This window comes from Anser cygnoides, chromosome 13 (assembly GCF_040182565.1).
Source record: "Anser cygnoides isolate HZ-2024a breed goose chromosome 13, Taihu_goose_T2T_genome, whole genome shotgun sequence".
In the NCBI taxonomy this organism is placed as follows: domain Eukaryota; kingdom Metazoa; phylum Chordata; class Aves; order Anseriformes; family Anatidae; genus Anser; species Anser cygnoides.
This window is the reverse complement of record NC_089885.1, coordinates 6,204,161-6,231,422: the sequence shown is the minus strand read 5'-3', so window position 1 is coordinate 6,231,422 and position 27,262 is coordinate 6,204,161. Positions and strand designations below refer to the sequence as shown.

The following is a 27,262-nucleotide window of genomic DNA, read 5'->3' as shown; positions in this document are numbered from 1 at the left end:
GACAGAGCACAAGGGAACGGCACAAAGCTGCCCCAGGGGAGGTTCAGACTGGGCATTAGGAAAAATTTCTTCCCTGTGAAGGCGGCCAAACATTGGATCAGGCTTCCTGGCAAGGTGTTTGATGGCCTATGGCTGTCAGTGTTCAAGAAGCGCTTGGGTAATGCCCTCATCAGTACGCTTCAACTGCTGTTCAGCCCTGAAGCAGTCAGGCAGTTGGACCCTACCTTTTAGGTCCCTTCCAGCTGAACTATTCTAATTCCTGTCTGTTTGAGTCAGGAGCCCTGGGGCCAGTAACAGGAAGATTTAAATCAGAAGAGGGTGCTGCCTCTCTCGAAGTCTGATTGTACACAGCACTGAACCCCTCTGCTCCCTGTGGACGTTGGGGCAGCCTAGTTCTGCAGTGCATCACCATAAACAATCTGAACGTCCGAGCAGAAAACAGCAACGTTCGGAGAGGGGAAGAAAAAAAGAGTGGAAGAGCTGCCTTCTAGCTACCATTTACACAGCAACGCCTCTGCAGCATCAAACTTTATATGCTTTATTATTAGAGAAAATACATATTTGCATCAAAATACTCATAAAAAAGCACCTCTTGACACGGGGAATTCGACACACAGACATTACACACATCCATGGGGACTGCCAGCCCCAACTGCTACTGCATCTCTTCCTCCCTCTGGGCCCTGTATTCCTTCATGCTCTTCTGCAAAGAAGAGCAAAGGATAAATGTTAACGGCACGCATCAGCAATTCACACACCTCTGCCCCCGCCCCGGGTCTGTGCTGTGACTTCTCTGCCCAGTGCCTGGAAAGGCTGAGGGACCCAAAATGCTCTGACAGAGCTCCAGGTACTTTCAGAAGTGACTGAGCCTTGCCACTGCGTCCAGCTGCAGGAGTGCACCCTACAGAGAACCTGTGCAGGCACTGGCCTCATCCTGCGAGAGACCTGGAGGCAATACCCGTTTCCTTAGAGCAGACAGTCAAGCACACCGGGAGGACGCAGCAGCTCAGCCTCCAGCATGCTGGGTCTCCTCACCAGCCCGCAGCTCCACCTCTCAGCCACTCTCCTGCTAAAACAGACAGGGCAGAGGCAGCACTCAGAGCTGTGCAGTCCACAGACTGGCCACGGGACACAGCAGGGAACCCACAGATCAAGCACAGCCTCTTGTGGGTACTTTGGCACTTCCCCGCTCATAGGGAAGGAAAAAGTTCAAGAGTGTTCCCGTTTAAGTTAAAAGATGGGGAGTCTGAGAACTTCTTCCTCTGTCACCTGCAGGCATTTCTGCTCCTTAATGCTCTAGCAACAGCAAGAACACGGGCAGGAACACTCACAGGGAAACAACAAGCTCTGCTGAATCTCATGTGCCACCTTCCACTGGAAGACCAGGAGGGCTTTGCAGAGACCGATTTCTCCTTTCCTCTTCCCCAACCCCAGCGGTTTAGGACTTGGAAAACCACAGTCAAACCAAGGTCTGGCAGAAAATGTCTGAAAAAACTACATTTTTTGTGTCAAAAGTGCCTACAACACAGTTCTCAGCCCCTTCCTTTCCCCTCTGAGACCAACAGACAGAAAATGCCCCACAGCTCTTCAGGCAACAATCTCACCTCAAAGGTGCTGAGCACGTGCTGGCAAACGCCCATCAGGTCATTCAGCCCCTTCCGGAATGGCTCAACAGCAGGGAGGGACCCTTCAGGAAAGGAAACACGTTAGTGAAACGGGGGGTGGCCGAGGACCTCTCCCTCATCGCCGCAAGGCAGTGCAGCTCTCACCGAGTCCGCGTGACGGGGAGAGGGTCCCGCACAGCACCCAGATACGTGCCCACACGCTCCTGCCTCGCAGCCCGGCCCAGCAGCACGAGACCTGACCTCAGAGGGGTGGTCCAGGCTGTGCAGGAGCAGCAGACACTCACTCTGCAGTTAGCCCCATGAGGAAGAGGTTGTTTTGGCAAGGCTAGACTGAGCAGGAATTATTTTTAAGAAATTAAAGAGTCAGCTAGCACAGACTAACTACTTGCTTCCAGGAACTGGCTTCTACGTATCTGATGCTCAAGAGAACAGCCCCGTGGGGAAGGAATGAAACAACAGCATCCCTCCAGGCAGCAGGCAAAGCTGCCGAGCGTGCAGGGCCTGGGTGGAAGGCAGCAGGCGAGAAAAGGGGGTGGGGTGCTGGGAGGAATGAGTGAGTGCCAGAGGCTCAGAGCTGTCAGTGCTACCTGTCACCAGGGGACAAAGTCCTCTTTGGGAGGCAAGTCAGCAGGACAGCACAGACAGGGGAAGCTTTTCAAGGGAGCCTTGTATCATAGCTGGCAGGGAGAAGGAGGAACAAGCTATCCTGCTGCAGCTAGGTATGTCAGCCCCGTTTCCAAACCCCACGCTGATTTACGGGCAGATCAGCCCTGACAGGGAGCAGCAGATCGATTTTATCCTTTTGCTGCCGTTCAGGGCCTGCTGCCAGCCAACCCAGACACCTGGGCCATGGCCTCCTTGGGCCTCAGCTGGCAGGACGCTGCTCAGCTCTACAGCTGGGAAACACAAGAGCTGCAGCATAAAGCTCAGGGCAGCCTCCCCAGCCGAGCAACAGGGCACAGCAGTTGCAGATGGCTAGCAGAGAAAAGAGAGAAAAGCGCTTTTCTTTGTTAGAACAACCCACGGCTGAAACCTGACCCGAGCAGGGGGAATCCCGCAGAAGAACCCCAGACACAAAGGGAACACACGTGTCTGCACCTCTGGTCTGGATCCGGAAGTTGATCTTGCTTTCTGAGGGGTGGGTGATGCAGTAGCCACAGAACTCCACATCAGGGCTGCAGGAGGAGAGAGAGAAGAGAGCAGTGAATCCCAGGTCTGCCCGCAGCGCAGCTCAGGCAAGTCGGAGGCTCAGGCCAGCCAGACCTGCTGGGGCTCATGGAGTTTATAAAACCGGGGGTCTCATGGGAGGGGTATGCCGAAGGGAAGCAACCTGTGTAACTTTACTCATGTTCTCCACCTCGCTGCAGCTTTGCAAAGGAAAACTACGTCTGGCATGCTCCCAGGCACCAGCCTAGCGCCACCAACTGCCCAGTGGCAGGCCAGAGAAGTTAAAATATCTTTAATATGTCAGACATTAAACTTCCTCTACAACTAACCATCAAGGAGCAGAGAGAGTTAGTTGTTACCCGAGGGACGGAAAGCTAGAAGCCATAAGGGTAAGACAGCCAACAAGACGGAGATCTCACCAGCCAGCCCTATCCCACAGCACTCAGGTGAGAGAGCAAAGCAGCCCAGAGGTAGTAGCCAAGGTCAGCCTGAGGTCTAGATCATCACACAGGCTCATGGAGATGAAGGTCAGGCTGGAAAGTCAATTCACAGCAGACTAGGGGAAGGAAATCAGGCCAAACAGAGCCCAGTGATCACAAGGGAGGCCGATAATGATGAAGAAGGGCTGTACCCAATTAACAGCATCCAGTACAGACAAAACCGTTAGCCAAACTGCAGACTAGGCCTCCAACTACATAGCTCAGACAAAGAGAGAAAGCCCTGAGCTGTGCTTAAATGGGGCTCCTGGGCCAATGGGCAGGGTGTGGGGGAGGCCCCCTGGTGAGGCTGGTCAGGCCCAGGAAGGTCTGTAAGTGCCCTCTGGGTCCTAACACCAGCAGTATAAGGAAAAGAGCTGATCTCGTGAAGGAAGGTAATTTCTGATTACATGTTTTATTCCAGTATCAACTGAGATACAGCTCAAGAAAAAGGAGACCAGGGTAGGGGACAGAGATGCCCCCAGCAGTACCAGGCACCCTGGAGGCTCTACTTACTTCTTCATGACCATGTATCGCAGGGAGTTGCCAAGCGTGTGGTCTTCGTCATGCAGCACAAACGTGACGCAGTTTCCATCTGTCCCATCTGCCTGGACCTGCCACAAATCAGGAAAGAAGAGGTGCGGTAAGGCTCCCTGAGGTAAGGAACCCCAGGGTGCTGGTGAGGAGTAAGTTACCAGACCTCGCCGATTCAGCTACACCGGAGCCTCTGAGCTAGCAGGGGCTGAGAACTGCGTTTGCTGCTCTTTCAGTGACCTGTGCCCCCGTGTACGGGCTGCTTTTGGGGGCACTATGCATGAGCTCAGGTCGCAGGCTGCTAGCTCTGCTGCAAGGGAAGGCTTGCTGCTGAACCCCATAGCAGCAGCTGTTCTAGGCTCAGGTGCCCCAAAAACTGTGCTACTAATCCCTGCTTCCTGAGCAGCCTGGTTTGGGATCCCCTCCAAAGCCAATGAGCCACCTAATTAATACCTCAGCTGCCGGGGGGCTGCTGATCCCCTGACCTCTCCCCAGGCTCCACAAAGCCTGGTGCACCCAGGCAGCCCCAGCCGCTTCCTCTCCTGGCATCAGGGAGGCTTCAAGGCTGAGCGCTGATCTCTCTGCGTTCTGCCTGTTGCCAGACCCTCAGCTGCTCCGGCATTTTTACAGCCCCCTGGTGGAGCAATGCCTCCCCGCAGCCCCCTTCTCTCCCCCAGGTTCGGCAGCCCCCAGGGGCCTGACTCAGCGGCTCAGCAGGGAGATGAAGGCTGCTTTCTGCAGGAGACCGCCCAGACCCGCAGCGTGACTCCAGGGCAGGCTCCCCGCAGACCGGCTGTCAGAGAAGAGCAGATGCGATGCAGCACCGTGATGATGTTGGTCTGATCTCTTCCCCCTTGCCTCCCAGCAACTTGCAACCCACCACCAAAGCAGTGAGTCTTACTGGTGATTAAAACAAGGAGTGGCAGGAACACCTTCCCTTGGCACGGCGACCCTGCCTGCTGCCCTGCTCGCCAGAGCCAGCTCCCTCCCCCTTCCCAGACACAGCTGCCAGCCTCAGTCCCTCCTGCTGTTGTGCTCTGCAAGGCAGTATTTACTAAAATTATTTGCCTCAATTGTCCTCAAGAGCTTTTTTTCCTAGGATTGCAGGCTAGCTCAGGAGGAAGCTGTCTGGCCCCTGCATTGCCCCTGCATTCAGTTGCACCCTAGCTCCAGTGAAGCCCTGTACAGTACAGATGTGTTTTTTCAGGCTGAGAGCAAATATTTACAGCTGAGTTATAAATGTTGCATAGAAATGACTTGAAAAATAGGATGCCTGGGGCTTGAGCACAGCTCTGGGAGCTGCACTGGCTTCAGAGGCCTTCTGAGAGCTTTTGTGTGCAGGAAGGGGAGGGATGGGACAGGGCAGGACGCATCTCCTGCGGGGTGGCTGGGTCAGCAACAAGGTCAGCTGAGGCTGCAACAAGTGCCTAAGAGCAGCAACACAGCGAGCTCAGCTCTGCCTCCTCAGCACAGCACGAGTACCCAGCGCATTGATCTGGCACAGGAGAGGCAGAGCATGGCTGGTTCACAAAGAACACCTTGTGCTGAGCCTGTCTGCTTCAGAGACCTGTTTTTTTTCTTTTTTTTTTTTTTTTTTTTCCTGTGGAGCATTCTCTGATGCAGTCCTGCTGAGGTCCGAGATTGTAAAGGCCTCACCACTTCTCACCCAGCCACTGGCCTACCTGGCCAGGGATCCTGCCTCTGGCGCAGCCGCTGCCCGAGGCTTCGGGGGGAAACCCAGCCCTTCCCCAGTACAGGACGGCTCCTCCCTGGTCCTCGCAGCATCAGACCCGTGCCCTACAGCAGAAGGCTGAGATCTCTCACGGGTGTTAATCTAGAGGTGTCCTGGCAGTGCGCTGCCTGCTGCAGGAAAACTTCTCCTCCTAAGAGCCAACCTGATCTAAAAAATAAAAATAAAAAATACAAAAACTCCTCCTGGGGTAGGGAAATCCTGCTCTTGTGGGGCTTTCCCCTCTTCAGCTACACGCTGATTCACCGGAGCTGCCCTCGTTCTTCTGCCCTGGTACAGGGAGAAGGAAACCTGGTGAGAGCTTCAGGGCTGACCCGGCCCGCCAGGAGCCCCGCGGGCCCGGAAGGATGGAGAAGCCCCCACCTTGCCCCCGGGTCACCGGGAACCAGCGGGGCCGGGCCCAGCCCCCGTGCCCCACGTCCTGTCCCCACTGCGCCCCCGGCCCAGCCCCTCACCATCTCCAGCGCGGCCTTCCTCTCGCCCTCCTCCGCCATGTCGCGCCGCCGGACTACAGCTCCCGGCGTGCCCCGCGCGGGGCGGGAGGCCCTTCCGGAACGCTGCTCCGCGGGACTACAACTCCCGGCGTGCCCCCCGCGTGAGGCAGGACGGCCTGCCGGGACGCAGCTCCGCGGGACTACGACTCCCGGCGGGCAACGCGCCGCGCCGGAAGCGCGTCACGGCGGGGCCGGGGCGGAGGAGCCGGGCGGGCGGTGAGCGGCGGGGCCGGGGCCGGGGCCGTGAGGGGCAGCAAATGGCGGCGGGGGGGGGCCGGGGGGCGGCACCGGGGCTCGTCCCCCGGCAGGGCCCCGTGGGGCTGGGGGCGGCCGGCCGTACCCCGGGCACGGGGCTGGGGACACGGGGACGTATTTGTGTGGTTTCCTTTGCCGCGGGGGGGTTCTTCTTGCTTTTTCTGGGAGAATTTGTGCTCGCCCTGTCTGGCAGCTGCCGCCTCCTGCGTCAGGGGGGGCCCGGAGCAGCTGCGTGGCCGTGAGCCGCTCCTTCTGGCGAGACCCGAGCCTGCTGCGGGGCTGCTCTCGCCTCTGGTGCGATAAGCGATAACCTGAAACCCCCCTATCAGGGGTTTAATTGTACCCCACCCCCGCCTGTTAGCTTGTTGGCTTCGGTTTTTGGTCTGGCTTCTCCCCTGCTCCTTCAGGCGGAGGCAGCAGCTCCTGCAGAAAGCCTCCCAGAAGTGACCCCTGTGTGCTTTAGCTCTGCGCAGCCCCCGTTTCTGCTCGGTGCCCCGATGCCCCCGTCTCACACCGCTAACCGAGGGCCTCCGGGCTGTGCAGGGGGGCCCTGTGGTCAGCGCCTCCCTCACCTGCAGCTGGGCGATTCCTGGCCTGGGGCTCCGGTCCCGCTGCGCACGTCTGTGGTGCTGCGCTTCGAAGGGCTGAGAGAAGCTCTCAGAGGCTAAAGGCAGCAAAACGTTACCGGGGTCCGCGATTGCTTTTCCTGCTTTAACGCAGGCAGTGTGTGGCTGATGCGGCGGTTTAAGGCTGGCTTAAAGCGAAGACAGAGGTGCCAGGATCTGTGGCAGGATGTCTGGGAGCTCAGGGCTGGGGGCGCCCTCAGGCAGCTCACGTTGGTGTGTCGGTGTGCTGAGCAGCCTCCGGTGTGCTGAGCAGCCTCCGGGCTCTTCTGGGCGCAGCTTTCTGCGCCGAGGCAGCTCTAAAGCACTCCAAGCAAGCTACGAGCTGGTAGGGTCAGTGGTGCTGGAAGGAAATGCTGTGGTCAGGCTTGTGAGAGGCTTGCAAATGACTTGGCTCCCTGCTCGTCATATGATGTTCTTGCCAGCTGAACTTGATGAAGTGATGCAAGAAAGGCCTGGGCGCTTTGGAAGCAAGATTTGAAGCTCCTGTAAAGCACCTGAACAGGTGGTGCGGGGGCTCGGCTGGCCTTGGTGTAACTGTGGACGTGGTCTACCTTGACCTCAGTAAGGCTTTTGACACCGTTCCCCACAACATTCTCCTCGAGAAACTGGCTGCTCGGGGCTTGGACTGGCGTACGCTTCGCTGGGTTAGAAACTGGCTGGATGGCCGGGCCCAGAGAGTTGTGGTGAATGGAGTCAAATCTGGTTGGAGGCCGGTCACTAGTGGAGTCCCCCAGGGCTCGGTACTGGGGCCGGTCCTCTTTAATATCTTTATTGATGATCTGGATGAGGGCGTCCAGTGCACCCTCAGTAAGTTTGCAGACAACACCAAGCTAAGTGCGTGTGTCGATCTGCTCGAGGGCAGGAAGGCTCTGCAGGAGGATCTGGATAGGCTGGAGCGATGGGCTGAGGTCAACTGCATGAAGTGCAACAAGGCCAAGTGCCGGGTCCTGCACCTGGGCTGCAACAACCCCAAGCAGAGCTACAGGCTGGGAGATGAGTGGCTGGAAAGCTGCCTGGCCGAGAAGGACCTGGGAGTATTGGTGGATAGTCGGCTGAATATGAGCCAGCAGTGTGCTCAGGTGGCCAAGAAGGCCAACAGCATCCTGGCCTGTATAAGAAGCAGTGTGGCCAGCAGGTCGAGGGAAGTGATTGTGCCCCTGTACTCGGCTCTGGTGAGGCCGCACCTCGAGTACTGTGTTCAGTTTTGGGCCCCTCGCTACAGGAAGGACATGGACGTGCTCGAGCGAGTCCAGAGAAGGGCAACGAAGCTGGTGAGGGGTCTGGAGAACAAGTCTGACGAGGAGCGGCTGAGGGAGCTGGGCTTGTTCAGCCTGGAGAAGAGGAGGCTCAGGGGCGACCTTATCGCTCTCAACAGGTACCTTAAAGGAGGCTGTAGCGAGGTGGGGGTTGGTCTGTTCTCCCACATGCCTAGTGACAGGACGAGGGGGAATGGGCTAAAGTTGCGACAGGGGAGTTTTAGGTTGGATGTTAGGAAGTACTTCTTTACCGAAAGGGTTATTAAGCATTGGAACGGGCTGCCCAGGGAGGTGGTGGAGTCACCATCCCTGGAGGTCTTTAAAAGACGTTTAGATGTAGAGCTTAGGGATATGGTTTAGTGGAGTACTTAGTGTTAGGTCGGAGGTTGGACTCGATGATCTTGAGGTCTCTTCCAACCTAGAGAAATCTGTGAATCTGTGAATCTGTGAACTCCTAATTGTTGCTGTTTGAGAGGAGCAGTGTCTGAGCAGGGACAGCACTAAAATGTAAATACTGGGGGAGTTGCTGCCTCAACTGGGGCTCTGACGTGACTGCTCACCTGCCCTGCTGCTGGTGGGTGCGATCTGCTCTTCAGAATATTTCTCCCTGAAAATAAATAAATAATAATCCCGGGCTTCTGTGGAATAAATGATTTTCTGTGCTGGGAACGGCTGTACTGAGTCAGACCGAAGGTGGCTCTGGCATCTGACTAGCGGGATGCCCAGGGAGGAGTGGAAAAACAGGAGAAACTTGAGATAAGCTCTTAAGCTCCAGTGAGTGGCTGCTTGGAAGCTTTTGGTTTAATGGGATTCTTTTCCTCCATAAACATGTTGGTCACTTTCTGAACTCGTGTGAGCTGTTCTTCTCCTCGATGTTATGTGGGAATGAGCTTCCGAGGATGTGCCGTGGGAACAGCCGCTTCCTTCTGTGGGACCAGTTCTTGAACTTCTCGTTTTTGTGTTAGAAATAGTGAGTAACCACAGCTTTCTTCTCCGTTTTTTATTCTGTGACTGCCACGATCTCCAGGTGGACACCGACATCGATTGGCCTTAATGAGCACCGTCTGTGTCTGTCTTCAGAGATCATCTCCTCTAGACCCTGGATGTGAAGCGATGTGGCTTTTTCACTTTGTGTTGCTGACAGACTTGCTGCTAGAGGGCAGTTGTGAGCCTGCAAGTCAGCGTTACCTATGGCTGGGGGAGGAAACACAAACCTGGCTGGTTTTCACCTCTCTCTGCTGCCACTTTTAACTGTGCTGGAGTTTCAGCCCAGAGGGAGAGGGAGGAGGCAGGTGAACACCTCCGTTTCTTCAGCAGCAGTGAGAGGGGACTGCTGATGTGGGCACTCATCATCCTCCTTCCTAACGGGCTGTGTGTGCCAGCCGGGTGTCAGTCCTCTTGTTTAAGTCCCTGAGCTGTGTCCAGATGAGGACAGTGGGGGGGAAACAAGCAGTGTGTGACACAGCGAGAGCAAGGGGAGTTGTCACCTTGTAAAGAACAGCAGGTAAATGCAACACGCTGCCTGTGTTCCGAAAACGGGTCTTGCTCTGAGACGGGGTAAGTGAGAAGCCAGCCGTGCAAAGCAGCACGAGGGGCTTCCCCTGGATCCCTGGTGCAGATGAGGGGGCAGGTGCGTGGGTCTGAGAGGTGCCGGTTTTAAGCCAGGAGGAAGTGAAAGAAGCAGGTCTGCCTGAGGAGGGGCTGCAGCCGAGTGCTTCCTTTCCCCTGCAGTTGTTGATGTGCTTTTGTGGTACCAGGCAGGAGCGGCAGAGGAGAGCAGCTTCTGTCTGCACAGCGTGGGGCTTTTTGTGTCCTCCCTCCCCCTCTGCTGACACCGAGCTCTGACAGTTTTTCTAGAGCATGCTGTGCTGGAGCTGTGCAGTCTGAGGACTTCTGCTCTGGTTCCTGCTCGGCTTGCTGTGGTCTCTTCTCAAACTAATCCTCTGCCTTCCCCTCCCTTAGGTGGTGCTGGCCTTGAACTCCTTGGTGCTCCAACTGGTTAAAGATTGGGGATTAACCATGGGGTGTCTTCTCTGGATTAATCCACAAGTTTATGCTTTTCCTCTCCGATCTCAAGCTCTTACACCTGTTGCTGGCCAAGCCTGAATTCCCTGAAGGTCTGGCTGACAAAAAGCAGACCCATGAGGCCTGGTGCATTAGTTGGTTGTCTCTTAACTTCATGGTCTTGTTAACAGCGCTGCGTTGCTCCTGCCACCTTTTCCTTTGCTGCTGTGATCGCTTGTGCATCAGTTCAGATGAAGGCAGGCAGTTCTTCCTGCACAGCGCTCGGCAGGGCCAACCCCAGAGCAAAAGACCCCGCTTGCATCAGTAGGTGGCTTCAGTCAGTGCCAGGGGGGTAGAAAATCCGACTGGGCACAGCCTGTGTCCAGCCTTTCTACCCGTGGCCTTTGGATCCTGAAGCTGAACCTGCTGTACCTATTTCTGGAGAAGTCTCCAAGCTCTTGCGCTGCGCTGAAGCAGGCGTGCGATCTTCCCAGCCAGAATGCAGAGATTTCTGGGCACAATGCAAGGCAGGCAGCATCAGGGCGGTCAAGAGCAAAGTGAAAAATGAGATTACATTTATTTATTTATTTTGGTGGGGTCAGAAGTCTTTCCAAAGCAGAAAAGAGGCTTATGGAGGTACTGAACCAGCCGGGCAGATGTCCCAGCTGTGGCCTGACATGGTTTCACGTGTTAAATCTTAGGTCTGTTGTTAGGTTAATACGATGGTTGATTAAGTGTGCCCCTTTATGTGGCAGCAGGCACGTTCTTCTGACTGCGGGGACTTCACCAACGTCTGGCCCTCTGCTACTTGCGTGCCATAGTCTGTTTAGTGTGGTACACGTGCAGGAGCGATGGCTTGTACGAGGGTGTGTAGCTGTGGACAGGCGGTGTGCAGACGTGCTCTCTTGCTTTGAGAAATGCAGACTGTGTTTTATAGGTGCCTTGGTGCAACAGTGAGTTCCTCGCGGCTGTAAAAAGCAGGTGTGTATGGTGTGACTGGAATCAAGGGGCAGCTTCTCTCCTTCAGTCTGATAGCAGTCAAAGCCAAGGCATCGCTCCTGAACTGAAGTTGTGTCAGGGATGGTGGGCTCGCTCTGTGCAATGACCTCCTGTTAACATCGCTGCAGGACAGTTCCTTCTCTTCTGAAGGTAGCTGCTTTGAGAAGCAGGAAAAATCTGAAGGGTCCACTGAAGAGGAAAACAATGTACCTACAGCTAGAAATCCAGGTGGAAACAATGTAGGTAATATTCATTGTAAGCGAAATTCACTGAGCGCAGGACACCATGCTGCTGCAGTTTAAAAAAAGAACAAAACAAAAGCACTCTTCTAAAGGTTGCGGTAGTCTTGGTGGTGTTCTGAACAGCATGTAAAAGGGGGAATGAGAGAGGTTTTCTGCTAACGATATCCCATTGAAGTACTGACCACGCTCCCTCCCGTCATGCTGAGGGCTGGGAGGATGTTGCTAAGACTGCAGTGTTTTCTCTGCCAAATAACAAGCCAAATTCTTGTGTTTTTATTTCCAGATAGCGTGAAGTCATGGCTATCCTGTTCGCTGTCGTGGCGAGGGGCACAACCATCCTTGCCAAGCATGCCTGGTGCGGAGGAAACTTCCTGGAGGTGACAGAGCAGATCCTGGCGAAGATACCTTCTGAAAACAACAAGCTGACCTATTCACACGGGAAGTGAGTAGCGTTTCTCTTCTGGATGTTGGAGAGACCAGCTAACGTGCGTGAGGATAGCAGTAAATGGAGGTGGCGAAATTCAGTTCTCAGCACCACGTCTGGATGTGTTAGTGTGCTAGTCTTTCCCCTGGTTTTGCAAAGTAACCAGGACTTGAGTTTAGCTTAAGACATTAGTACCAGGGCGGCTGGTATGAAATGAAGTTTTCTACCCTTATACAGCTTCCACAGTGAATGGGAAGGTGCTCAGCTGTGGGTGTGTATTTGGCTCATTGTATCTGCTGGCTTTTCCAGTGCTTTAGGCAAAAACATCACCTGTCTCAGATCATTTGTGCATCCTGGTTGCTTTAAGGGAAGTCCCACAGGCTGTTTCTGTGAAAGGCATCCTGAGCTACCACAAATCCGGTGTCTGGGACAGGCATTTAACTCGGGCTTGTACAGATCCCTGAACAGTCCTTGGCTGATGTTGATAGAACGTGTTAGGTTTAAACCCTCCTGGCACTATGCTAATTTATTGCATGTGTGAAGTAAATAAGTCAATGTGCTGATGGGCAAACTAAACAAAAGTGCGGAGAAAACAGATTCAGCAGCACTGGATGCTATTTCAGCTCTCTTTTGAGTTAGCACTGCGGCTGGATTCTCAGTATTGTCCAAGCTGTTGTCTTAAAGCTGTTTTGGCTGCCTGAGGATTCAAAAGATAAGAATTTGGGTAGTCTTCCTTTGCCTTTCCCTGCCTTGGGACCACGAAGAGTCCCTGGGGAGGAGCTTTCTGAGGAGGCTGCATGCTCTGTGGTCTAAAGTACTTTGGATGCTGAATCATTTTCTACTGTAATTTTCAGGGAATAGCTATTTCCTTTTGTGTTACCTTTGCCTTGAGTGCTGCTCAGCCAACTACAAAATGGAGCTTTAGGAATGCCACGGTGTGTTCTTATAGCTGAAAGCTTGAATTGTGGTGTAGAGGTTGATTGCCCTTTGCTGGGAGCACTGAGAGGCAGTTAACTGATGCATCTACACTTGCAAAGCGTGCTGTGAAGTGTATAATCTTTTGCTCGCTACTGAAGGTTTCCTTAATGAGGCTTCAGCAAACGTTGCAGAAGATCAGAGCAGCTTGCAGCGTGGTGGTTCTGCTTTGCATTGTGCTGTTAAAAATCAGCTGGTGCCCGTCTGCAGCTCTGGGTACTGAGCTTAGCATCAGTGTCTCCTCTGCTCAAGTTCAGTCTCTTCTGCCAGGTCTTCTGTTGACGTCGCTTTTCCTGTGCTCTGGAAGAACAATCTCTTCGGTCAGAATCTGCCAGCCCTGCCTCCCTGCGGGGAGAGGGGAAGGAGGAGTACCTAGCCATGTCTTTGGGCACAGCATTCATTAGTATCTTCCCACATGCATGCTTTGGAGCTTGCGCTTTCTTCCCATTGTCAAAAAGCAAGGATTTTGGTTTGTAAAGGTGCAAAATAGGCACTCTTTCTTCCTTTTTTCTTTTTTTTTTCCCTTGCATGATCATAATACCTGGACAGGTCGTTACAGATTTAATGAAGCCGAGTGTGCACAAGGAGTTGTTATTCTTCCTGTCTGCAGGATTTCAGAGATCTGCCTTGTCAGGGCCCCAGCCATTAGGCTAGAGAATTGCACCGTTGCCTGTCTTGGATGATTACTTTATTTTGCAACAGGAAAATATTTTTATTTTGCAACAGGAAAAAAAATAGGCTTATATTCCATTTAATGAGGGTTGTTGCCATTGGTTGTTGGTTTTTAGAAGATCTTCTGGGTCTTTCATGTAATCTCCAAGGAAAAGCAGCCTTCTAGCATCAGGAGTTCTGGGTGTTGTTCTCTGTCTGCTGGTAAGATTCTCCTACAAGTCACTGGGGAGTCCGTAAGGCAGTGCCAGGTGAGCTTTACCTCTCCCTTCAGAATGGAGGGGCAATAACTGTAGGTACTGAGGGATTTTTTTTAAGAGAAGTGAGCTTCAGGACAGCAAACTATACTTCTAGCATGCTCCCGAGGCTTATTTCAGGGTCCAGTTATTCATATAATACAAACCCTGGGTTTTAAAGCTACAGAGCTGCATCCTTAAAGCTGTATGAGGCAACTGCTCTGCAGCGTGTGCATAAACTCCCTTGTATTCTAGAGGCTTTGTGAAAGGGTTCCGCAGCTGGCGGTGAGGGGAGAGTGTCAGGAAAAACAGCAGCTAAAGCCAGTGAGTTGAACTACACTGCTCTGATCAGTTCTGGTTTGCATTTAGTTGTGTATGAACTTTGTTTTTTCTGTTTTGTTTTTCTCATGGGCCTAGAAACAACAGCCTGGTTTTACTTTGAGAAGATACTGCTTTCAACTGTGGGTTGTTTGTTCTGCATTTAACTAACAGCTGTTTGCACCGCACCTCTCAAGGCGTTAACGCAGCCACGTGCTTCAAGCCAGTTTGCCCTGATTCCTGTTCTGTCAAATTCGTTTTCTTCTGTGGTTGCTTTTGTTTTGTAGTCTTTGCAACAAAAACCTGAGGCAGTGCAAGCCAGTGGTCATACAAACACGGCTAAAGAAGCAAGTCACTGTACTAATGAGGTTCATTAAAGTACTAACTGGCCTGTCACTCCAACTAATCTCTCAAGCTAACTATGCGTGGATGCTTGGATACACTGACAAGGGTTAGACGTGAATCTTACGCTGGGTATCCCATCAAGGTTTTGTTTTTCACGAGTAAGCAGCTGGAAGAACATGGAAGTGAGCTTGTTCGGCAGCTAAATGTCCCCCAGTTACTGCAAAGCGTGGGATGCTGACAAGTGCACGATGTCAGTGATCCCTTAACGTGTAAGTGGTCTCGCAGTGTAGCTTATAGGAATGGAGATGCTTAGGATCTGAACAAAGGTGGCCGGGGTATGTTGGCATCTGTGCCTTTTCCTGTACTGTAACTGGAATTTGCCCTTTTCCAGCCCTTGAAGGCCCTGCAGACAGTGGCATCTTCCAGAGGATTACTCTTGTGGCAGCTCCAAATGACTTGTTTTCTTTCCCTCTTTGCAGTTACCTGTTTCATTACATCTGCCAAGACCGGATCATATACCTCTGCATCACGGATGATGTAAGTATTTGGGTTACAGCTATTGCGTATACAGGCTCTTCACGAGATGTAGCTTTTTCTGTCTGTATGTCAATGAAAAATCAATAATGGGTGCTAATTTGAGATGCCTTATTTTTTCCACTGGAGCTTTTAACTGATGGGAATGAGAACGCAGCTCTGAAGCCTAAGCCTGAAACTCAAATGCATTGAATAGCTAGCCTGAAGTTAAGTTCTTATTTTTCCTAGTTTCTCTCTCAGCAGCCCCAGTGCGTAGAATCTAGATGTAGGTTTTTAATCGTCAGTGTATTCCAGTTCTAGAAATGCTAAAGCAAAATCTTCTCCCTCATTGGAAAAAGATAGCAGGCACAGAATGAGAACTACATATACTTAAGTAATGTCTGCTTCCAGCTGATGTCCAGGAAGGTGCCTGGGATTTGGCTGCTATTGAAACCCCAGGATAACCAGTCAAATCCTGCAGTGTGGTGCACAGCATGCCTGCTAGGAACTGATAACTGTGGTTTCTTTGGCTTCATGCCCTGTACGCTTCGTTATCTAACTGACTGGATGCGGTCTGCTCTCTCCCTTTTAGGACTTTGAACGTTCCAGAGCCTTCAACTTCCTGAATGAAATCAAGAAGAGATTTCAGACCACGTATGGCTCAAGAGCACAGACAGCCCTTCCCTATGCAATGAACAGCGAGTTCTCAAGTGTCTTAGCTGCGCAGCTGGTGAGATCTGTTGCTACATGGGATGTTGCTCTGACAAGTTAAACCTCTCCCCAGAAGGTCTTCCTGTATTTGTTCACTTGTAACTGAAGTGGCACGTTGAGACTATAAAGCCAGGGGAATTGGCTGTTTTCCCTGTGCTCTCCCTACAGCTGGGTTGCTTTACTGCTTCAGTGATTATCCACCCCAACCCCTTTTTTTTAGTGATGCATTCGCTGTTTGCACCATATAGGTGCACTTTAGGTCTCAAAGGTAACATTTGAAATCTCAAATCTAGTTCCAGTTGACTATCCAGTCCAAGATAACGTCCCTGTCATTATGAGCAAGAAAAATGCATGTTACTCTTCCTATTGAACCAAACTTCAAAATTGAGTACCTAGCAATTGCAGACTGCCTTTCACTTCTCCCTCTTACTACATGGTAATTTGTGGCATGCTGCTGGAGTGCGATAGGGTATTTGCTCATGGTACAGCTTTCATTTCAGGAGGCAAGAAAAATGGGCTTGGGTTGCAGGCAAGTTCTATGTACAGAATCACGGTAGGCTCGCCAGCTAGCTTGCACAGGTGCTCCAAGGACTTCCATTCCCAAGACAGCAGCTTAAACAGGAGGACAGATGTGCTAGGATTTTACTTGGAGCCTCCAAACCGCAGAAGCTGGGGCATGTATCTGTGTCACCCTCAACTCACACTTTTCAGCTGGGGTTGGACTGGTGTTGAAGATGGTGCTGGATTCTGAGTCTGGAGACTGTAGACACTGTAGCTTTGCAAGAAAGTGAGTAGCTCCTCCAGTAGGATTCCAGTTTGGAAGTAAGGTGAAGCCCATGCCACTGGAGTTCATGAAAAATTCCTGAAGAATTGCATGTGAAGGGCTGTGGGACAAAGAGCATTGCTGCAGCGCAGATGCAGTGAGGAAAGCTGCTGTCTGAAAGGGAGCTGCCAGCAGCATAGTGCATCTTCTTGCCAAGTACTATAGTTCTTAAGAAATCGTCAGGTTTCAGAAGAGTTTATATTAGCTACCCTGTGCCTGATTGTGGAATCCTGAAGGGACAGGTTGATCTGGTCTGGAGTCCCTCTCCAACTGGAAGTGCAGAGGAATTGTGTGCTTATTTCACTCGCCACAAGAACCTGATACAGCCCTGGAGCTACTTTCACACTTTCAGAAAAGTGCTTTGCTCGCTGCTTATTTGAGGTGTGGCAAAGCCCACAGCTGCCAGACGGAGATTTCAAATACCAATATTGATTTGTGTTTTATTCACAGCAGTGTATGGGTATAGCTTCTGAAGTATTTCAGTGCACAGCATAGTGTTTGCATTTTCCTTCACCCTCTGTAGAATGAGATGAGCTGCATTTCAGAGCTTTACTTTTTTTTCATTTTCAAAGACAGCACTGACTTTATGGGTAACCTGAGTCTGCAGACAACATCCTGCCCTACTTCAGTGGGGCTTTTTGTGCTGGAAAGGAGAGGAAAGGCAGAAAGCAGTTGCTCTAGGAAAGAGGAAGGATGCTCTTAAAATATAAGGTGTTCTGGTAGTGGCAATCTTGCGGTTCCTGCTTATCCCTGGTGTTTGGTTTGCAGTGGTAAAATTCAAGCACCTGCAAAGAAAAGAGTCCTGTGGAAACTTACAGGCTTGGTCGTGGTTGCTCGATGTAATGTCAAATTAGAGGAATGAAGTCAGATAGGAATAGAGACGGAATAAATAACTGCCCTGTGACTCATGATCAATAATGTTATTAGTGCACAAAGCCTCAGGCTACATGGTCTGCAAGGACAGTGTTTTTAATCTTGTTTAAAGTTCAAGTCACACTTCTGAGAGTTCTTAACTGACTACAGACAATTTCGTAAGTTGAGCAATACTATTTTTGAGACCTGTCTGAAATTAAAAGGAGGATGTCCTTGGAATATTGGCTTTCAGAGCTAGTACACAGGCTGTATCTGGGGCAGCAACAGCTGGCGCTGTACACAGGGTGTAGGAGGCTCCCCATTTGCTTTGCTGTGACTGGCGAGCATGTTTGTTTTGCTGCTGCCGTCCTTAAAGCTTGGCTTTTTTCCTGTTGATTTGCTAAAAATGCCAGATTTCATGATATTCCAGGTGCAGGAGGAGAAGTCCTTTGCTGCTGGTCTGGGAGCATAGCTTGTGTAAGTGCAAAAACCAAACAAACTTAATAACGCTCCCCAGCAGTAATAGTTGCATTTTGGGATGCAGGGTGTAGCTGGGGTTTTGACGTGGGGGACCCTGAAGGAAGGATTTGCACTCGCACTGCTGCTTCCTGAATCTTGTACTGGGATTTGTGGAAAGAGTCATTTGTGTTGGTACCCTCAATGACGAGCAGAGGTGATTCAGAGCATGTAAAATTGCACGTAGTTTATTGCAAAAACTATTCTTTGGCTTACGCAGCAGACAGAAACAAATGAATAATAAAGCCAGTGTGGCTTCAGAAGAGCCCAATGAGTTGTGCATAATAAATTAGATTCAGTCCTATCACAGATAGGAAGTTCGTTTTTTCCTTTCCACCAAGCCTTGATGTGTGGAGTCTGAAACCGAAACTACTCAAAGTGATGACTTGTCGAAATGTAAGTGATTCTCAGCTGCAGTAAGCTTAATGAATTGCCTTATCAGAAGAGCCAGGCGGTGTTCAGAGCCATGGTGGTATTACTCCTCTAAAAATCCCAGCCTTTCCATCTCTCTAAAGCATGGAGTAGAGCTGCTTTCCTTGGCTTTTGCATATTGATGAATTCTACGCATCGACTAATAAAGGTTAAGCAATAAGAGAGAGCTGTTCCCTCGGGTGGCTCTAAAACTTGCTAGGAGTAGAGCCCCTAACGTTCAAGGCCTCGTAGTGCAAGAGCAGGACCGTATCGAGGTGGTTACAGAAGTAACTTGAGGATGCTGAGTGTGGAGGAAGAGACCACGTGGCAGTTTAGAGATCACGCTATTACTCAAGTGCATCGCACAGATAATGCTGAAAAGGGAGGTTACGCTTCCAGTAAAACCAGTGACCAGCTCAGAGAGTGTGCCAGTTCTGCAACTTCTCCTGAAAAAACGAACCTTTGAGTTCCTTTCAGTGCTATAGTTGTTGATTATGGCATGAGTGTATGAACGCTGTTAGAGCACTCAGCTGTTGCTTTTTCCCATGTGGTCAGAAATGGATGCAAATCGAGTGCTTATTGCGGAGAAAACTGGGGCTTAAGAGGCCATGGTTGTCATGAAGTACAGCAAACATGATCTTGTCCTGGTCTCTGCTGTCAGCAAGTCTTCTAAGATGGTCTCTTAATAAGAGGTGCTTTGTGAAGGCCTTCAGATATGAGCGCAGCGGCTGCAAGTTTAGACCAAATTGAAGGTTTATCCATGAATTTTGTGAGAGAGACCTGTTTCCCTGGGTGAAGGAGGCTTAGGGAGCAGGGCAGTGGAGCTGTAGCTAGTATTGCTTGACTGCAGAGGACCTGCGAGGACAGCAGACTTAAAGTCAATCCAGGAATAGCAGAACTTAGTTATCTGATATGGACTTCACCTCAACTCCTCTCCTTTGCTTCTGCAAACATCGTGAGACTCCTTTTAAGCTGGGGATGTTGGCTAGTGCTTCTTCCCCCTAGCAGCCTGAACCATGTACCCACCAAAGGTTCACTGGTGATCTGCTCACATCTTTACAGGAAGAGCAGTTAGGCAGCTCATGCTGGCCATCTCAAACAGTGCGTGGTGTTTCCAGTTCACAGGCCCTCTTCTTCTTTGTCGGAGCTCCTGCTTGATGCTCACCTACAGAGAGATGCGTTCTGCCTCGCGTGTGAAGTTGCAGGGCTCTCCTGATATGTTTCACAGAGAATTTTGAAGATGATGAAAAGTTCTGAACTATTACAAAGGCAACAAAATGGTGTGTGGGAGTGGGAACAGTGTCTTAACTTTCCTTGCTGCAAACTGATTAAACCTTCAAAAGAGGCTTTTACTTCTGGGCACTCTGGAAGTTGCAGGCACTTGTCTGCTGTGCAGCTCCTGCAGTGCAGGAGCAGATGGGCATGTGTGATCTGTAAGTGGCTGAGAAGTTGGGTTTTGTCTCCTACCTGCTTCTTGATATCTCAGGTAACTTGGAGTCTCAAATGTATGTCCTCTGTGCTGTTCAGTGGTGGCCAGGAGCTTCCCTTTTTGTTTGAAATGCTGTGTGTATGATGCTTGCTGTCACGGACTATTCGTTTGTTACAGAAATACCACTCGGAGAGCAAGGGCACTGACCAGGTGGCAGAGACGCAAGCCCAAGTCGATGAACTTAAAGGAATCATGGTTCGAAACATAGGTACCCGGCTTCTTTTTGTGCCATGCCCTGCAGGGAGAGTTACCTTGAGCGGAGCTGATGGTGGGCTGTCCTCTCCTGACAGAATAAACTGGGGAAGAAGGAGCCGGGGGAGCTCCGAGTTTGTGAGCTGTTAATTGTTTTGGATTTGGTTCAGGGTGGTGCATGGGGGGGACAAGGAGCACTGCTTGATGGCACTGCAGAGCTTGCGATGGGGTGCGGTGTGCTCTGGACTTGGTGTCTCTGTCACTGTGGCCTTCCTGCAGCTGCTGTGAGGAAAATGTTCTCAGTGTTTTGTCCCGTTAGACTTTGGACTGGGTTTGGACAAGTCTGACCACTTGAAAATAGAGGACTAGATCTGGAACTGACCAAAATTGAGTGGGTTTAGTCCCAAAGCATGTGAGATATGAGACTCTTCCTTAAGTACCAGTGTCTGGCAATCTGGAAGGGTTGAGGACCAATTCTTGTCTCAGACACCACTGCCAAGAGCTCCTGGCTTGCACTTGATCTTTGGGTATTAGAAGAAGCTTTTTGCACTGGGATTCTACCTACAGATACGAATTTTTCTTTCTTTCTCCAGACCTCGTGGCACAAAGAGGAGAGAAGCTGGAGTTGCTGATAGATAAAACTGAGAACCTTGTGGATTCGGTAAGGCTGGGGAAGAGCTTTAGAAATGGGGAATCTGGGGTCCTGCATCAATTGTGTTCATCGAAGAGCAGCATCTAGAGCTGCTTTTAAACAGACACTGAAGTATCAGGTTGTAAAGGCTCCCTTTCAGTGTCGGAAACAAGTCCTGTCTTATTTCCCCCCTCCTTATAGCTGTTTTACCAGCTGCATACCAGCCTTCCAGCTCCTTAACAGAATGAAGGAGTAAAGTAAGGGAGAAATGACTGAGGAGGCAAATTTAATGTAATTATAAAGCATATGCTGTCCAGTAAAATGGCCTACGCTCTGGAAACTTTTCTGCCTTTTCCCTAGGAATCCCTAGACCTGACTCAGCACCTTCCTCTGCAGGGTCTAGGAGAGTGCTGGTGGGTCCTGTATGGGGCCTGGGGAGATACAAACATCTCAGAGCTGGCAAAAAGGAGTAATGCTTTAAGAGAGAGACACTAGAGAAGCTTGTGGTTACCCAGTTGGGAATACTGTCCTCCAGCACAGGGCGTTTAAATCGTACCGCTTCCTGAGATAGTGGCAGGAAGTAGTCTAAGCTCAGGTGTAATGCGTTAGACAAACAGACTGGAATTCCTTCTTCAGTTAATCTGAAGTCACATATATACTCTCGCAGGGATTGTTTGTTGTTGGAAACCATGCAGAAAATGAAGGAATGGGACATGGCTCTAGTCTGAGTGCCTTACAGCCCAATGGTGAGAGTGTCCTTAGAAATCCAGGACTGAAGTTTTCAAGCTTGAGACCAGTTTATTGCTCCCGTGTGAGCCTTTACCACCAGAATGCTGCACATAAACCAAGCACATCAGATTCCTCCCAGCAAGAGTAGTGGGGGCTTTGTTTTGGTAGGGGGATCTGAAGAAGCCCGTATTCAAAGTAGTCCTGTCCTCTGGACAGCCAGTCTGGGCTGAGATGAGGTACGTTGCTGCATGTCTGCACTTGGACAGTTGTCGGTATCCAGCAATCCTAGAAACACCTAGAAACTTCACAGCTGGGTAAGAGAAGTGTTCCCAAAGTTCAGGTGGTGGTTGAGCCTGGAAATCAGCTTTAAATCAAAATTACAGTCAGGGATGCAGTTCTGCTTGGTATCGCCTTATCTGAAAACACTGAGGGGTGCTCTGCGGGGAAAACTTGAAAATAACCAGCAGAGTGTGCTGCTGAGCTGGCTCAGCGCAGGTTCTGCAGCCTTTCTCTGGGCAGGCATCTCCTTGCATGCATGTGAAAAACGTTATACTAACGCAGCCTGGTGGGTGTTCAAGGTCATCTGGCAACCACTGCCTGTCTTGACTAGGTGGGGATTGCAGGATATTGGGAAGACTTGGAGCAGGACAAGCATACTGGAGGAAAGCTGTAGCATTAAAGGGTTTGTTGACTAGCCTGAGTAGATCTGCTGTTGAGTGTAGTAAATATCAGTAATTCCTTAAATATTTTGGAGCACTTCAGTTCTCCAAAGTTTGCAAGTTGAATGAGAATCCAACCAGAGGTAATCCAAGATAAACTAATCCTTGTGGGCAGCCTACAGACCTGGTGATGTTCTGTATGCTTAATTCTCCCAAGCTGAGTGTGGGAAGGCACAAACTCAAGCTGGTTCTGGACTTACTGTTAGGCTTTTTTGTCTGTTTGTTTTTTGATGTCACCCCTAAAGTAGCATGGGGGAGAATTTTTCTCTTGATGCCTTTTTGGCCTTGCAGTATTCTAATTGCGGGAATTAATTACTCTGGAGGAGATAACCGTAGTGCTTTGGGTTATTACAGAGGTAGGATGGTATGGGTGTGTGCATCTTCATCTAGCTTCTTGGGATGCAGCTTTCTTTACAGCAGGTTCAGGAATGAAATAGCTGTTTTACTTTCTCTTGCAGTCGGTCACTTTCAAAACTACCAGCAGGAACCTTGCTAGAGCCATGTGCATGAAGAACCTCAAGCTCACCATTATCATCATCATTGTATCAATTGTAAGTATGGAGCTCAACAACCTTTAGCTCTTAATAAGGCTTAACTACTGGAAAATGCCAACAGCACGTTGCTGTCGCGTGCACGCATACTTGGAATGGTCTTAGCTCTAAAACAAGTGTTACAGTGGTTGTATGGGAGGTGTGGAGAGAGGAGCATTGTGCCAGGCAGCTTTTCTTGTCCAGGCAATAGGAAAAGCTTTCTAGACAACTTTGTCTAGCTTGTAAGAACCTAAGACATTAAGTTCATGGCTCCTCCACCTCTAATGGCTTTTTAGGCCTTATTCCTGTTGGTATTTAGTGAATTAACTTGGGACGGTGTACCTCCAGCCTGTGATAAATGTAAACGGTGCTAATGTGAGGATGCTGAAGTATAACTTCAGTTAGATACGTGAAGTACTTTGTCAGCACTGAACCCTTTGCTGGAGGACATTTCTCATCCTGTGTTGCTGCACGGATGTGGAGGAGGAGGTCTTGGTGCAAAATTTTGTAGGTCATCTGACAAGTTACTTCAGGGTGTTGATAACCGGGGGTTTGCAAACTTGTTTTGATTGCCAGGCCAAGTGAGCAGTTGACTGAAGGACAGGACTTTGTTTCTCTACTGGAGTCTACTGTTTTCTTTCCCCAGGTTATCATCTATATCATTGTATCGGCTGCCTGTGGTAAGCTTGCATAGCCAGCCTGTGTGCAGAAGTAACCGGGAGCAGTTGGTGCTGGTCAGTTGGAGATGAGAATCACAGGAGTGTGAAGAAGCAACCTACAGAATAACTCTTAATCTTTCACTACTGACACCTTCTCATTCTTCATCCCTCCAGGACTTCAGACTTCTTTGCCTTACCACCCCAAACAGGCCCAGCTGGTCGCTGCTTCTGTGCAGCTGTAACCTCAAGAATGGGCTGTTTTAAATTACTTGAAGGGATTTTTTTTTTGTTTTTCTGTCCCATCTACAGCCTCCTCAGCTGGGTAGGCGGTACAGCCAGCTCTGGAGGGCACGCGCATGCTTGCCCATGTGCCCCTGCAGCTTTGCACTTTCATGTGAGTGTGCAAGTGGAGAAATACAGTTTAGCAACCGTCCTACCCACAAGGATGGCACTGGAGGGTAGTTCATGGTGGGCTGAGCCAAACTAATGGGAGAGACACAGGATGGGGGTGTGTGTTTCCATTTTCCACAAACGGTGGAGATCCAGATGCCCCTCCCTGCACATCTGGCCTCTTGCAGTGTTTCAACACGTAGCGATTGCAAGTGCAATATTAGTAGTAAGAAAATGGCTTTGGGGCTGGGCTTTATGCACTGTAAGATGTAGGTGCTGCTTCTGTATGAAATCTCCTTTTTCCTGGTGGTCTTTCTGCAGTTGGTAGGAGAGGGTGTTAGGTCACCTCAGCACTTTGAAATGGCCTCCTCTTCATCAACATTTCTTCCTCTCCCTTCCCCTTTAATTTGTGGCTAAATCAATCCAGTAAAGGAGACCGTTCCATATAGATAAGGTTGCAATAATGCATATGCTTTGTCACCTGTTATTTCTCTTCTTCTTTTGAGGTTGGACTAAAATGAATATTAACATTCTCACTTGCTAAGGTGAAGTTGGGGGGCCAATCAAGGCCAACCTATCAATCTGGCTTAAGGTGTCAGGTATTAGCTGCTTGTGCTTCTACTCGGAAGGTTTGTGCTAAGAACTGAAGACAGAGAAGGAACAGAAGGCTGGAGTTGAATGGATGGTTACTTTCTCTATGGTCTGAAGCAGAAAAGATCTTTCAGAGGATGTAGTAACAGGTATTCCTGTGTGCAAAAAAAAATATATACCCAAATCTCCAAGGCTAATAACCAAATGTAGGATCAGCTACCCTGGTAATGTGCTGCTATCAAGAGCATAGGGACCGCTCGGCCTAGCGTTGGAAGCTGTGATCACTGTATTTTTGTCCCATCTGGATATCTGAATTGTCAGGCCACAAGCCCCAGGCAGCCCCCGGATGGGGTTGTGCAACAAGCAGGCGGGGCAGTGTGGTGGCTGGAAGTCCTGGCTGACTGGAACAGAAGCTGTTGTTGCCTGGGGTGCGAGGAGTGTGGGACTTCCATCTCATATCTTAAAGGATTATTTCCAAGAGAAGAAATGGAAACACCTGAAATCTCATAAAAGCATCAAGTGGTGTAATAAGGAAGCTGCATTGCTTTGGCACAGGGAAGTGACTTCTAATGATGGGTGGAAGCTGTGCAGGTGTGGGAAAGGGAGGCTCAGTTTGGTGACTAAATTCTGACACTTGGTGCCATGGGTTCCCTAGGCCCTGCAACACAGGCTTGCCACAGGCAGGACAGTGATATTAAATGGCTGCTCCTTCACATGCTTTGCTTGGTGTACGGTACATTGACCTTGGAGCTTTCCAGCAGGTGCCAGGTAAAAAGTTTTCCTGTAAACTTGCATGGTTATTTGGATTTGACTGATTTTACTAATGGTAATCAGATCTTGGATATCCAGAAAGTGCCAGTGGTTCTGATCAGTACTGTGGTCACTGGCCTTGGTTTCTATTTTGTGTTACGCCACTGTGAAGCAGAGAAAGACTTCCTTCCTCTTACCTGGAAGTGGATGTGGAAGAGAGCCCTTCTGCCCCTCCTTATTATCCATACAGCCTCCCCCCCCAGCTCAATGTACAATTGTGCATGTTTTAGGGATTGTTGATGGTACTGTGTTAATTTCTATGATTTGTCTTATGTACAAACACTTTTTAATGAAGACTTCCTTTTCTTTTAAAGGATGCACTGAGATATTAGTGTAAAAACAAAGTTAACCTGATTTAAATAAAATGACTGTACAGAAAGCAGGTTTCCTTAGTTCTGTGAAAGGCTGCCTGATGCTAGATGTAGACCGTTGGTAGGAGCTACTCTGTGAAACCAGTGTGTCTGTGGGGATGTGGGTCTCCCTGTGTAACACTGCAGCTCCAAGCCTGGTGTCACCTCGTGTGGCTGCTTGACAAATCACACACAGAAATCCTGCTGTGAAACAGCTCCCATGAAGTCCGTGTGTAATTTCTCAGCTTTGAGAGGATTCTGACTTAGCTTTGATGCAGGTGTTAGAGCCTGTCATGACTTGACAGTGGCTTTATTTCTGATGATGGAAAGAATCTGCTTCTTCCTGGTTTTAACTTAGAGCGTCTGTGAGTGCCTGGGACAGAGGGATGCTGAGAGATACAGGAGAGGATGCCTGCTTGCTCAGGGCACTTATGGGGGTGGAGGGAATATAAAAGGAAGTGATGATACAGGCAGTAGTGCTATCACTTGGAAGCTAAATAAAAATGTGTGTGAAAACATGTTTTAAGGCAATTTTCAGCGACATGAGATGAAACCTCTGTTAGGCAAAATCCCTAATAATGGATATCTTTCCTCCCTCTAGTCTTAGCTGGGAAGAACCCATCTTTTCTGGAAGAGTTTACCATACTGTGCTGGACTGATTTAGTGCAGCAGCAGCTGGTGACTAAGCTCACTGCCTTGCACTTGAGTCTCCAGGTTTAAAAAAAAAAAGGCAAAAAAGCTTGGTAGCCTTTCATCTACCTCAGGAATGTTCAGTGGCTGTAGTAGTGTTAGGTGCTGGAATCAGACTCATGCATCAGTATGAGGGGGTTGGATTTCCTCTTAAACTTGCAGAAACTGTTCAAGTTCAGTTGATTGTTATCTTGGTGTGAGGTAAAGAAAACTTGCATCCTAATGATGGCTGCTAGGGCTTAGAGATGATACAGAATATCAACTCTGAATGAAGATCACCTGCTCTAAGCCTGGCTGGGAAAATGAAAGGATTTATCTTGAATTAACATCTCATTAGTTTAGTTGTTCTTTTAGAGCTGGGTTTTGTGCTTCATGCTCCTGATCTGTGGACCAAAAGCAAACATACGGTTCTCTCTGGGGAGGGATAACCATCTTCAAGTGCTTGTTGGTATCAGGTGTATATTTAAAATGCCCATGAATTCAAGCAGAAGCTAAACCTCAGAATATGGCCCTGATTAACCTTTTGGCTTGCTTCTTCTAAATTGGCCTCAGGTCTGTCTGGAAACATGTATCTAAAACTGAGTCTGTAGACAGCTGTCTTGCAGTTCACAGAAACAGTTACAAAAATCTGTTAAGCTTTATCTACAATATAATCTTACAGTATTTAAACACTTTCTCTAGAAAGCTTTTGTTCTTTATTTTCCATTAAGTACCTGATTAAATAAGTAGCAGCTGTCTGAACTTAAGAGGCTGCAGAGAAATGTAGTACATGTAAAATGCTGGCATGCTCTTAACTTTGGAATATAAACCACAATAAAGACAAGAAAAACTCTCAAACAATAGAGAAATCTAACTGAAGTGTTGCTAGTCTCTTATTTACTTTCCCGATGCACAGAAAGATGAGTCCAATGTAACGAGGTTTCTGGTTTTTCCACCAGACAGATGTGTTAGAAAAGAACCTTCTCCACAATGGAAAAGCTTTTACAAGACCATCCTGTAAACTTTCAAGGCTTTATCAGCAGTGGCAAGAAGCCTGTTTGTCTAACAGTAGTCATCTCTGGCCTTCTGATGTGTGGAAGGGAGGTGTTTATATTCAGAGAACGAGCAGTCGCCTTAATTCATTCTCATCTGTCTCTCTTCTGCAGTGTAACTGTGCTCATAACAAAAGCCTTCCTTTTTGCCCTTCCACTAAGTGGAACCGGCTTTGAGATTTACAAGGGGATCTCTTTCCACCCACCCCATCCCCATTTTTTGCAGCTAG

General features: G+C 49.7%; 2 protein-coding genes and 1 long non-coding RNA gene across 6 annotated transcripts; 2 read left to right on the top strand and 1 right to left on the bottom strand.

Moving 5' to 3' along the window:
* Nucleotides 1-515: 515 nt before the first annotated feature.
* LOC106047492 (DNA-directed RNA polymerases I and III subunit RPAC2-like) lies at nucleotides 516-6,154 on the bottom strand. 2 transcript variants are annotated; one of them, XM_048070754.2, is made up of 6 exons: nucleotides 6,008-6,154; nucleotides 3,785-3,882; nucleotides 2,724-2,800; nucleotides 1,605-1,687; nucleotides 1,332-1,494; nucleotides 516-703 (listed from the first exon to the last, which is right to left on the bottom strand). In XM_048070754.2, coding segments are annotated over exons 1-6 (462 nt in total). In that variant the 5' UTR covers nucleotides 6,047-6,154; the 3' UTR covers nucleotides 516-701. The 2 variants fall into 2 exon arrangements, with proteins under 2 accessions (XP_047926711.1, XP_047926713.1); XM_048070756.2 differs by lacking the exon at nucleotides 1,332-1,494 and having other exon boundaries at nucleotides 6,008-6,153.
* On the top strand, nucleotides 3,395-4,615 carry LOC125183578 (uncharacterized). The gene is made up of 3 exons (XR_007165832.2): nucleotides 3,395-3,596; nucleotides 3,693-3,926; nucleotides 4,480-4,615. It is a non-coding gene; the product is annotated as an uncharacterized lncRNA (long non-coding RNA).
* Nucleotides 6,137-24,028, top strand: VAMP7 (vesicle associated membrane protein 7). 3 transcript variants are annotated; one of them, XM_048070747.2, is made up of 8 exons: nucleotides 6,137-6,262; nucleotides 11,712-11,870; nucleotides 14,875-14,932; nucleotides 15,501-15,638; nucleotides 19,828-19,918; nucleotides 20,496-20,563; nucleotides 22,440-22,532; nucleotides 23,158-24,028. In XM_048070747.2, exons 2-8 carry the CDS (start codon nucleotides 11,725-11,727, stop codon nucleotides 23,203-23,205), a joined length of 642 nt encoding a protein of 213 aa, XP_047926704.1. In that variant the 5' UTR covers nucleotides 6,137-6,262; nucleotides 11,712-11,724; the 3' UTR covers nucleotides 23,206-24,028. The 3 variants fall into 3 exon arrangements, with proteins under 3 accessions (XP_047926704.1, XP_066861311.1, XP_013054453.1); XM_067005210.1 differs by lacking the exon at nucleotides 6,137-6,262 and adding an exon at nucleotides 8,611-9,153; XM_013198999.3 differs by lacking the exon at nucleotides 6,137-6,262 and adding an exon at nucleotides 11,135-11,425.
* The last annotated feature ends 3,234 nt before the right edge of the window (nucleotides 24,029-27,262 follow it).